Source organism: Pleurodeles waltl, chromosome 7 (genome assembly GCF_031143425.1).
Source record: "Pleurodeles waltl isolate 20211129_DDA chromosome 7, aPleWal1.hap1.20221129, whole genome shotgun sequence".
In the NCBI taxonomy this organism is placed as follows: domain Eukaryota; kingdom Metazoa; phylum Chordata; class Amphibia; order Caudata; family Salamandridae; genus Pleurodeles; species Pleurodeles waltl.
The window spans coordinates 1,520,335,013-1,520,347,894 of NC_090446.1; the positions used below are offsets into that span (position 1 = coordinate 1,520,335,013).

Sequence of the window (12,882 nt, forward strand, 5' to 3'; positions counted from 1 at the left end):
TGTCCCCTTAATATGGATAAGTACAAGCAGCTACCCCTAATAAATGGTGTTGAGGTTCAGGCCTACAGGGACACTGGAGCCAGTGTGACTATGGTCATAGAGAAACTGGTCCACCCTGAACAACACCTACTTGGTCACCAGTACCAAGTAACCGATGCTCACAACAACACACTTAGCCACCCCATGGCTGTTGTTAATCTCAACTGGGGGGGGGGGTTACTGGTCCAAAGAAAGTTGTGGTAGCTTCAGATTTACCTGTAGACTGTCTATTAGGGAATGATTTGGAGACATCAGCTTGGTCAGATGTGGAGTTGGAGGCCCATGCAGCAATGCTGGGCATCCCAGGGCATATTTTTGCTTTGACAAGGGCTCAGGCCAAAAAGCAAAAAGGACAGGGAAGCTTGGATCCTGGAACAATGGACCAAGTGCTCCCTAAAGCTAGGGCTAGTAGAAGCAAACCACTTCCTACTATCCCTCCCTCTACAGTGGATTCAACTTCTCAGGAAGAAGAATTCCCTCCCTGTGCAGAACCTACACCAGAGGAGCTGGAAGCAGACACTGCTGAGCTTTTGGCTGAAGGGGGGCCTGCCAGGGAGGAGCTGAGTGTGGCACAGCAAACCTGTCCCACATTAGAGGGTCTCAGACAGCAAGCTGTCAAACAGGCTAATGGGGATGTCAGTGACTCTCACAGAGTTTACTGGGAGGACAACCTCTTGTACACTGAGCACAGGGATCCTAAACCTGGAGCTGCCAGGAGACTAGTGATTCCTCAGGAGTACAGAAAGTTCCTCCTAACTCTTGCACACGACATTCCCCTAGCTGGGCACCTGGGTCAAATGAAAACTTGGGACAGACTGGTTCCATTGTTTCATTGGCCTAGGATGTCTGAGGACACAAAAGATTTTTGTAAGTCCTGTGAAACCTGTCAAGCCAGTGGCAAAACAGGTGGCACTCCAAAGGCACCCCTTATTCCACTGCCTGTGGTTGGGGTTCCCTTTGAAAGGGTAGGGGTTGACATAGTTGGCCCCCTTGACCCTCCTACTGCTTCAGGCAATAGGTTTATCTTGGTGGTAGTGGACCATGCCACAAGATATCCTGAAGCAATTCCTTTAAGGACCACTACAGCACCTGCAGTGGCAAAGGCCCTCCTAGGAATATTTTCTAGGGTGGGCTTCCCAAAGGAAGTAGTATCAGACAGAGGAAGCAATTTCATGTCTGCATACTTAAAGGCCATGTGGAAGGAGTGTGGTGTAACTTACAAGTTCACAACACCCTATCATCCACAAACAAATGGACTGGTGGAGAGATTTAATAAAACTCTCAAAGGCATGATTATGGGTCTCCCTGAAAAACTCCGCAGGAGATGGGATATCCTGTTACCATGCCTCCTTTTTGCCTACAGGGAGGTACCCCAGAAAGGAGTGGGCTTCAGCCCCTTTGAACTTCTTTTTGGACACCCTGTTAGGGGTCCACTCACACTTGTAAAGGAGGGTTGGGAACAACCTTTAAAAGCTCCTAAGCAGGATATTGTGGATTATGTACTTGGCCTCAGATCAAGGATGGCTGAGTACATGAAAAAGGCCAGTAAAAACCTTCAGGCCAGCCAAGAGCTCCAGAAGCAATGGCATGATCAGAAGGCTGTTTTGGTTCAGTACCAACCAGGGCAGAAAGTGTGGGTCTTGGAGCCTGTGGCCCCAAGAGCACTCCAAGATAAATGGAGTGGTCCCCACACAATTGTTGAAAAGAAGGGAGAAGTCACCTATTTAGTTGACTTAGGCACTGCCAGGAGTCCCCTTAGGGTGCTCCATGTCAACCGCCTGAAACCCTACTATGACAGGGCTGATCTCACCCTGCTCATGGCAACTGATGAGGGACAGGAAGAAGACAGTGATCCTCTACCTGATCTCTTCTCTTCCACAGAACAAGATGCTCTTGTGGAAGGTGTAGTTTTGGCTGATTGTCTTACTGCTGAGCAGAAAGATAATTGCATAAATCTCCTAGATCAATTCTCTGAACTCTTCTCTACTGTGCCAGGTACCACTTCTTGGTGTGAGCACACTATAGATACTGGAGACAGTTTACCTGTCAAAAGTAAGATCTATAGGCAGCCTGACCATGTCAGGGACTGCATAAAGCAAGAGGTCCAGAAAATGTTAGAACTAGGAGTGGTTGAGCACTCTGACAGTCCATGGGCTTCTCCTTTGGTACTGGTACCAAAACCCCATTCCAAAGATGGAAAGAAGGAAAAGCGGTTTTGTGTAGACTATAGAGGTCTCAACTTGGTAACCAAAACTGATGCTCACCCTATACCCAGGGCAGATGAGCTCATAGATACACTGGCATCTGCCAAGTATCTAAGCACTTTTGATTTGACTGCAGGGTATTGGCAGATCAAATTATCAGAAGATGCTAAACCTAAGACTGCATTTTCTACCATTGGAGGACATTACCAGTTTACTGTAATGCCTTTTGGTTTGAAAAATGCACCTGCCACTTTTCAGAGGTTGGTGAACACAGTCCTGCAAGGGCTGGAAGCTTTCAGTGCAGCATATTTGAACGATATAGCTGTCTTTAGCTCCAGCTGGGATGATCACCTGGTCCACCTATGGAAAGTTCTGGAGGCCCTGCAAAAGGCAGGCCTCACTATCAAGGCTTCAAAGTGCCAGATAGGGCAGGGTAAGGTGGTTTATCTGGGACACCTTGTTGGTGGGGAACAGATTGCACCACTTCAGGGGAAAATCGAAACAATTATTGATTGGGTTCCCCCTACCACTCAGACTCAGGTGAGAGCCTTCCTAGGCCTCACTGGGTATTACAGGAGGTTCATTAAGAACTATGGCTCCATTGCAGCCCCTCTTAATGACCTCACATCCAAGAAAATGCCTAAAAAGGTATTATGGACAGCAAACTGTCAGAAAGCTTTTGAGGAGCTGAAGCAGGCCATGTGCTCTGCACCTGTCCTGAAAAGCCCTTGTTACTCTAAAAAATTCTATGTCCAAACTGATGCATCTGAATTAGGAGTAGGGGCAGTCCTATCACAACTTAATTCTGAGGGCCAGGATCAACCTGTTGCTTTTATTAGTAGAAGGTTGACCCCTAGAGAAAAGCGTTGGTCTGCCATTGAGAGGGAGGCCTTTGCTGTGGTCTGGGCTCTGAAGAAGTTGAGGCCATACCTGTTTGGCACTCACTTCATTGTTCAGACAGACCACAAACCTCTACTTTGGCTAAAACAAATGAAAGGTGAAAATCCTAAATTGTTGAGGTGGTCCATATCCCTACAGGGAATGGACTATACAGTGGAACATAGACCTGGGAGTAGCCACTCCAATGCAGATGGACTCTCCAGATATTTCCACTTAGACAATGAAGACTCATCAGGTCATGGCTAGTCTTATTGTCCTTCGTTTGGGGGGGGGTTGTGTAGGAAAGTACCATCTTGCCTGGCATGTTACCCCCATTTTTCACTGTATATATGTTGTTTTAGTTGTATGTGTCACTGGGACCCTGGTAACCCAGGGCCCCAGTGCTCCTAAGTGTGCCTGAACGTGTTACCTGTGTAGTGACTAACTGTCTCACTGAGGCTCTGCTAATCAGAACCTCAGTGGTTATGCTCTCTCATTTCTTTCCAAATTGTCACTAACAGGCTAGTGACCATTTTTACCAATTTACATTGGCTTACTGGAACACCCTTATAATTCCCTAGTATATGGTACTGAGGTACCCAGGGTATTGGGGTTCCAGGAGATCCCTATGGGCTGCAGCATTTCTTTTGCCACCCATAGGGAGCTCTGACAATTCTTACACAGGCCTGCCACTGCAGCCTGAGTGAAATAACGTCCACGTTATTTCACAGCCATTTTACACTGCACTTAAGTAACTTATAAGTCACCTATATGTCTAACCTTTACCTGGTAAAGGTTAGGTGCAAAGTTACTTAGTGTGTGGGCACCCTGGCACTAGCCAAGGTGCCCCCACATTGTTCAGAGCCAATTCCCTGAACTTTGTGAGTGCGGGGACACCATTACACGCGTGCACTACATATAGGTCACTACCTATATGTAGCTTCACAATGGTAACTCCGAATATGGCCATGTAACATGTCTATGATCATGGAATTGCCCCCTCTATGCCATCCTGGCATGGTTGGCACAATCCCATGATCCCAGTGGTCTGTAGCACAGACCCTGGTACTGCCAAACTGCCCTTCCTGGGGTTTCACTGCAGCTGCTGCTGCTGCCAACCCCTCAGACAGGCATCTGCCCTCCTGGGGTCCAGCCAGGCCTGGCCCCGGATGGCAGAACAAAGAACTTCCTCTGAGAGAGGGTGTGACACCCTCTCCCTTTGGAAAATGGTGTGAAGGCAGGGGAGGAGTAGCCTCCCCCAGCCTCTGGAAATGCTTTGTTAGGCACAGAGGTGCCCAATTCTGCATAAGCCAGTCTACACCGGTTCAGGGGACCCCTTAGCCCTGCTCTGGCGCGAAACTGGACAAAGGAAAGGGGAGTGACCACTCCCCTGACCTGCACCTCCCCTGGGAGGTGTCCAGAGCTCCTCCAGTGTGCTCCAGACCTCTGCCATCTTGGAAACAGAGGTTCTGCTGGCACACTGGACTGCTCTGAGTGGCCAGTGCCACCAGGTGACGTCAGAGACTCCTTCTGACAGGCTCCTTCAGGTGTTAGTAGCCTATCCTCTCTCCTAAGTAGCCAAACCCTCTTTTCTGGCTATTTAGGGTCTCTGTCTCTGGGGAAACTTTAGATAACGAATGCATGAGCTCAGCCGAGTTCCTCTGCATCTCTCTCTTCACCTTCTGATAAGGAATCGACTGCTGACCGCGCTGGAAGCCTGCAAAACTGCAACATAGTAGCAAAGACGACTACTGCAACTCTGTAACGCTGATCCTGCCGCCTTTTCGACTGTTCTCCTGCTTGTGCATGCTGTGGGGGTAGCCTGCCTCCTCTCTGCACCAGAAGCTCCGAAGAAATCTCCCGTGGGTCGACGGAATTTTCCCCCTGCAACCGCAGGCACCAAAAAGCTGCATTACCGGTCCCTTGGGTCTCCTCTCAGCACGACGAGCGAGGTCCCTCGAATCCATCGACTCTGTCCAAGTGACCCCCACTGTCCATTGACTCTTCAGTCCAAGTTTGGTGGAGGTAAGTCCTTGCCTCACCTCGCTGGGCTGCATTGCTGGGAACCGCAACTTTTGCAGCTACTCCGGCCCCTGTGCACTTCCGGCGGAAATCCTTTGTGCACAGCCAAGCCTGGGTCCACGGCACTCTAACCTGCATTGCACGACTTTCTAAGTTGGTCTCCGGCGACGTGGGACTCCTTTGTGCAACTTCGGCGAGCACTGTTTCACGCATCCTCGTAGTGCCTGTTTCTGGCACTTCTCCGGGTGCTACCTGCTTCAGAGAGGGCTCCTTGTCTTGCTCGACGTCCCCTCTCTCTGCTGGTCCAATTTGCGACCTCCTGGTCCCTCCTGGGCCACAGCAGCGTCCAAAAACGCTAACCGCACGATTTGCAGCTAGCAAGGCTTGTTGGCGTTCTTTCGGCGGGAAACACTTCTGCACGACTCTCCACGGCAAGAGGGATCCGTCCACCAAAGGGGAAGTTTCTAGCCCTTTTCGTTCCTGCAGAAACCTCAGCTTCTTCTGTCCAGTAGAAGCTTCTTTGCACCCGCAGCTGGCATTTCCTGGGCATCTGCCCATCTCCGACTTGCTTGTGACTTTTGGACTTGGTCCCCTTGTTCCACAGGTACCCTAGATTGGAAATCCACAGTTGTTGCATTGTTGGTTTGTGTCTTTCCTGCATTATTCCTCTAACACGACTTCTTTGTCCTTAGGGGAACTTTAGTGCACTTTGCACTCACTTTTCAGGGTCTTGGGGAGGGTTATTTTTCTAACTCTCACTATTTTCTAATAGTCCCAGCGACCCTCTACAAGGTCACATAGGTTTGGGGTCCATTCGTGGTTCGCATTCCACTTTTGGAGTATATGGTTTGTGTTGCCCCTATCCCTATGTTTCCCCATTGCATCCTATTGTAACTATACATTGTTTGCACTGTTTTCTAAGACTATACTGCATATTTGTGCTATTGTGTATATATATCTTGTGTATATTTCCTATCCTCTCACTGAGGGTACACTCTAAGATACTTTGGCATATTGTCATAAAAATAAAGTACCTTTATTTTTAGTATAACTGTGTATTGTGTTTTCTTATGATATTGTGCATATGACACTAAGTGGTACTGTAGTAGCTTCACACGTCTCCTAGTTCAGCCTAAGCTGCTCTGCTAAGCTACCATTATCTATCAGCCTAAGATGCTAGACACCCTATGCACTAATAAGGGATAACTGGGCCTGGTGCAAGGTGCAAGTACCCCTTGGTACTCACTACAAGCCAGTCCAGCCTCCTACAACTGGTCCTCTGGGTCCCCTCTCATCCTGACAAGTATGGTCCCTGGAACACAGGAGCTGGGTCCAAGTGTCTCCCACAGTCCAGTGGCCCTTCTGTCCAAATTTGGTGGAGGTAGGTCCTTGCCTCCCCACACCAGACAGCAAACCAGTGTCCTGCATGATTTGCAGCTGCTCTGGCTTCTGTGCACTCTTCCAGGACTTCCTTTGTGCACAGCCTAGCCTGGGTCCCCAGCACTCCGTCCTGCATTGCCCACCTCGCTGAGTTGGACTCCGACGTCGTGGGACCCTCCTTTGTGACTCGGAGTGAACCGCTGTCCTCAGATCTTCTGATCCGGTACTTCTGCGGGTGCTGCCTGCTTCTGCTGGGGCTCTCTGAGTTGCTGAGCGCCCCCTCTGTCTTCTCCTCCTCCAAGGGGCGACATCCTGGTCCTTCCTGGTCCCCAGCAGCACCGGAAAAAACCTCAACCACAACCCTTGCAGCTAGCAAGGCTTCTCCAAGTGACTCCCACAGTCCAGTGACTCTTCAGTCCAAGTTTGGTGGAGGTAATTCCTTGCCTCCCCACGCTAGACTGCATTGCTGGGTACCACGTGATTTGCAGCTGCTCCGGCTCCTGTGCACTCTCCCAGGATTTCCATCATGCACAGCCAAGCCTGGGTCCCCGACACTCCTTCCTGCAGTGCACAACCTTCTGAGTTGTCCTCCGGCGTCGTGGGACTCTCTTTTGTGACTTCAGGTGGACTCCGGTTCACTTTTCTTCTAAGTGCCTGTTCAGGTGCTCCTGCGGGTGCTGCCTGCTTCTGTGAGGGCTCCCTGAGTTGCTGGGCGCCCCCTCTGTCTCCTCCTCCAAGTGGCAACATCCTGGTCCCTCCTGGGCCACAGCAGCACCCAAAAACCTCTACTGCAAACCTTGCAGCTAGCAAGGCTTGTTTGCAGTCTTTCTGCGTGGAAACACTTCTGCCACCTCCAGCACGTCGTGGGACATCTTCTCACCAAAGGGGAAGTTCCTGGCACCTTCCGTTGTTGCAGAATCTTCGGCTTCTTCCACCCAGAGGCAGCCCTTTTTCACCTTCATCCGGGGTTTTGTGGGCTCCTGCTCCCCCTGGACACTTGCATGACTCTTGGACTTGATCCCCTTCCTTTACAGTTCCTCAGGTCCAGGAATCCGTCTTCAGTGTTTTGCTGGTGCTTGTGGTTCTTGTCGAATCCCCTATCACAACTATTCAGTCTTTCTGGAGTAGTAGGGTAACTTTACTCCTACTTTTCAGGGTCTTGGGGTGGGGTATCTTGGACACCTTTACTGTTTTCTCACAGTCCCAGCGACCCTCTACAACCTCCCATAGGTCTGGGGTCCATTCGTGATTTGCATTCCACTTTTGGAGTATATGGCTTGTGTTGCCCCTGGACCTATGTCTACCTATTGCATCCTATTGTGATTCTACATTGTTTGTACTACTTTTTTTACTGTTACTTTCCTGTTTTGGATTTGTGTACATATAATTTGTGTATATTACTTACCTCCTAAGTGAGGGTATCCTCTGAGATACTTTTGGCATATTGTCACTAAAATAAAGTACCTTACCTGAGTATTGTGTTTTCTTGTGATATTATGCTATATGATATAAGTGGTATAGTAGGAGCTTTGCATGTCTCATAGTTCAGCCTAAGCTGCTTTGCCATAGCTACCTCTATCAGCCTAAGCTGCTAGAAACACCTCTATTCTACTAATAAGGGAAAACTGGAACTGGCATAAGGTATAAGTACCACAAGGTACCCACTATAAGCCAGGCCAGCCTCCTACACGTGTCATACAGGGATGACACACAACTCATGATATCCCTCACTGAAGAACCAGACAAAGCTAAGCGGAACTTTCACACCGGGATGAAAACCGTCGCCGCCTGGATGAGGGAGAACTGCCTCAAGTTCAACTCGGGCAAGACCAAGCTCATCATCTTCGGAAACTCCACCTCAGCCTGGGACGACTCCTGGTGGCCCACATTGCTAAGTGCACCACCTACTCCAACTGACCACGCCTGCAACCTAAGAACCATCTTCGACTCCTCCCTATCTAAAACCCGACAGGTAAACACAGTCACCTCTTCCTGCTGGCACACCCTCCGCCAAGTCTGCAAAATCTTCAAATGTATCCTGGTCGACTGCCGCAAAATAATCACCCACGCCCTAGTCACTAGCAAGCTCAACTACGGCAATGCACTCTACGCTGGCACCACAACAAAGAATATCAGGAAACTGCAACTCATCCAAAACGCCACTGCACCTCCCATTCCAAGAATACATCTCCCATAATCTGTGGACCCTCCATTGGTTTCCAGTAGAGAAGCAAATTAACTTCAAACTAATCACCCACACCTACAAGGCCCTGCACAACATCGGACCAGCTTACCTGAACCATTGCATCTCCTTCCATAACCCCTCCACACACCTCCACTCCGCCCAGCAGGTGCTAGCTACCGTCCCACATATCCGGAAAACCATTGCCGGAGGAAGTTCTTTCACATACCTCGCCGCTAAGAGCTGGAACAACCTGCCCACGCACCCAGACAAAGCCCATCTCTAAACATCTTCAGGAAGAACCTCAAAACATGGCTCTTAGAATGAGGCCCAGACCCACCACCAGCACCTTGAGACCCTCACGGGTGAGTAGTTGCGCTTTACAAAAACTGATTGGTTGATTGATTGATAGATTTTGTGCATCAAGATCTCTCAAAGTACATAAAAATATACTCTATTTTTATCAATTAGTGTCCTGGTTCTTTCTTGTCGTGTGACTTTCTTATTCTGTTGTTTGATATATTAAGTTCCTTCATACAAACCTTGCTGCACGAAAGTCATAGCTATCCAGGGATGAGTGGATGATTGTACAAACAAGCCTGACTGGAGCTAAGTCAGTTTTTGTAAGTGTAATCCATGATGAGGCCCCACAGCCATGTCATGTAATACACCCAAACCCTCACAGCAAAGAATCAACAAACTTGGTGGGGGCAATTTTAAATTAGTTAGAATATCAGTTATCTGTATAGTCGAAATACAAATTTAACTTTAAGGTAGAATTTGGGAATGTGACCTTTTTCCTGATGGAAAGTATGTTTTTCCTGAGCATATCTTTGGTATTTTATTTCGTGGTCATAATAAAGCCTGTTTCAGACTTTACCTGACCTGCTCCTAAGCACATACCAATGTGGGTTGCCCACTATGTAGTGTGTTAATTGCTATTATTTGTAAGAAGCTATTGTTTCATACCCACACTTAATACTAGTATGGAGCCAACTGAGGAGCCATGTGAGGTTGTCGCGAAGGTTCTCATTAGGGTAATGAGGCTACTGGATTGGGGCTGTAGGATCGCCTAGGTTGTGGGTTCTGAGTACAGTTCCACACCTGGTGACACCTGTCGGACTAATCTGGGGTTTCCTGCTAACTTGCAGCGCCCCATCTCCGACCGAGAAGATTGTGGCAACCGAGCTCATTGTAAAATAGACTCCCCAGGGAATTGTGGTACATCAGATCGCATCCTGTTCTCTCAGTTACTAAGATCTCACTCAGGCAAAAACAACAGGGCCAGAATATATTTAAATAAGCATTTATTAAAATATCTGCATCTTAGATAGGAGCAGGTGCATAGCAATAACAAGGATAAAAAAGACAAAAGAACAGTCCTACCATACTGTCTAAACAGGGGAGTGGATCTATCACCTACACTGAGTATGATCACAGCATACTAAGCCTAATCTGCCCTTTGGGTTTTCCCCTGGAAGAACATCATCCCTCATACCTGAAGAAAAGCCTGAGGTCTACAGAGAGACCGTCCCCATCTGGATCAGGGCTCGGCCGTCTAAGCAGGCAGCTGTGGCGAAGCTTGCAGCGATCAGCATACAGTCATGGTCATCTGGCTGGAATCTCCCTCTACCGTGTCTGGGATTAAGAGGTGTTTTATAGTAAACCAGCTGACATTCTAAGAAATGGTCCCCACGTATGAGTGTATTGTGTGAATGCAGGAGACACAGGATACCACGTTTGTCAGCAATCTTATCTGACTGTAGCCTTGAGAAAACACAAAGTGATATATATGTCCTACTAAGAATGTGAGACTTTCCTACGAAAAGAACAACAAGATAGAGAGAAATAAAACAGCACCATAAATGAAGCTATTGCTAGAAAAACAAAGCAATGCTGAATAAAACATAGGCGGGTGACAGTGCACCGCTGCAGGCCTAGTTGGTTAAATCAACGTGCCTGAAACATGGCTAAAATAGCTACACAACAAGGTGGTACCTTTCAGGTCAATCATGTGCTGCCTCCATCTGTAACCAACATGTCTTAAATTCCAGCATTTTGAATGAGTCATTGACATTACCTTAAACCGGATATAGTTGATTCTATTGGCCATAAAACACTTGTGAAAGCCAAGGCCTCTACTGACTTTCCCTAGCCTTTACTTTTAATGAAATGAAATGAAATTAATGAACTCGATTGCTGAGATTTCCTCTGCTTGGCTTTCTTTCATGAATTCTGTAGCAGCCATCTTTTATTCTCAGACCTCTCATGTCTATGCAATTTGCCCTTATGTGTCTTTTTAATCTTTGCAGGTGCTAGTAAAAAAGTGATGGAATATAACCTTCTCCGTGAGTGCTTACGGTCCTTCTTCCCAACAAGAGACTGCTTCGTCTTTGTGCGCCCTGTGTCGGGGAAGGAAATCAGTAAAATGGACTCTCTCCCAGAGGACGCACTGGACCCCAAGTTCATTGAGCAGACACACAACTTCTGTACCTATGTCTTTGAAAAGGCTGAAGTGAAGAAGGTGAAAGGTGGTCATGAGCTTAACGGCAGGAGTAAGTTTTTACAAATGATGAAAATCACATTATGTATTAAAAAAAAAACAGGCTTGCTCGTCCCTGTGAATATAGCTCTTAGCACCGCCAGTTTCTTCTGAGTGGAGTGAGGCCCACTGGATATTATATAGCTCTCTATTTCTGTAGGTGAGCCCACAGATTGTGCAATTTATCAGTGCCAGCAGGACAGGTATCATGTGTGTTGTCTCCTGTGTCCCATTAAAAAAATAACATTCTCATTTTCAAGAGATTACCAGGAATTTGAACTCCTTGAACACGTATTTGAGATTTACTGTCATGGATCCTGGTGAAACAACACATACAAGGGTTTAATCCCCTAGATCCTGGAAAAAAGCCTGAATCTCACACATAGGCATCTATAAAATTGATGAAACATTCTTGCAAACGTTTTCTTGAAGCCCCAGTAGCCACTTGCCAGGTACTGACTTGTCCCTGTTAGTATCAGCCTACTCAGGCCTCATTGCCTTCTATATCAGGTTCCATCCCTGCCCCAAAAGAAATAGATTTTGAACTGTGGTTTGGCCTTGCATTCTACTGTTAGTAGACTAGGGGAGGATTAAACCAGTAACTTCTCACGAGGTTTGTGACCATCCTCGCATACTTGCCCATTTACTGTCTGTTCATTGTCAACAGTTGTTTGCTATGAAATAGATGGCATTAAAATGTGCGATTATTTTAATTATATTAATTGTGTTAAAATAGGTATATATAGCATGTCCATTAATTTATGTAAGTCATGTACAACTCAAATGTAATCTAATTTCCCTTAACCTGACCTTATACTAATTATTTTTTTACTTTACACTTAGGGGGTCATTCAGACCTTGGCGGACGGCCTCCGACAAATGACCGCACCGCGGTCAAAAGACCGCGGAGGCCATTCAAACATTTCCGCTGGGCCGGCGGGCGCTCTCCAAAAGAGCGCCCGCCGGCCCAGCGGAAATGCCCCTGCAACGTGGACGCCGGCTCAGAATTGAGCCGGCGTAGTTGCAGGGGTGCGACGGGTGCAGTTGCACCCGTCGCGTATTTCAGTGTCTGCAACGCAGACACTGAAATACTTTGTGGGGCCCCCAGGGGCCCCGCGGCACCCCCTACCGCCATCCTGTTCATGGCGGGTTTCCCGCCATGAACAGGATGGCGGTAGGGGGTGTCTGAATCCCCATGGCGGCGGAGCGCGCTCCGCCGCCATGGAGGATTCAATGGGGCAGCGGTAAACCGGCGGGAGACCGCCGGTTTACCCTTTCTGACCGCGGCTGAACCGCCGCGGTCAGAATGCCCTTGGGAGCACCGCCAGCCTGTTGGCGGTGCTCCCGTGGTCGGTGACCCTGGCGGTCACCGGCCGCCAGGGTCAGAATGACCCCCTTATTTCCTTTGATTTACATTTAGTTAGATTACTTAATTTTACTTATCCTATCCCTAAGAATACTAATCCAAACTCTAATAGCAATAATACTAAATTATCTTAATTTATATATAGAAACCTAAACCTTGTGTAACTCTTTTCCTCACTTAATATGAATACAATGTATCTGATTAATTAAAATGAATATCCAATTTTCGTGTGCCTTGTACTAGCTCTAATTCAGTTATTCAAATGCTT

General features: G+C 47.8%; 1 protein-coding gene across 1 annotated transcript in view; it reads left to right on the top strand.

Moving 5' to 3' along the window:
* Positions 1–12,882, top strand: part of LOC138246630 (guanylate-binding protein 1-like) — a 240,278-nt gene that overhangs the window by 43,407 nt on the left and 183,989 nt on the right. Inside the window, exon 6 of the mRNA XM_069201343.1 lies at positions 11,019–11,261. Coding sequence (XP_069057444.1) covers positions 11,019–11,261 — 243 coding nt within the window. The remainder of the gene's footprint in view (positions 1–11,018; positions 11,262–12,882) is intronic.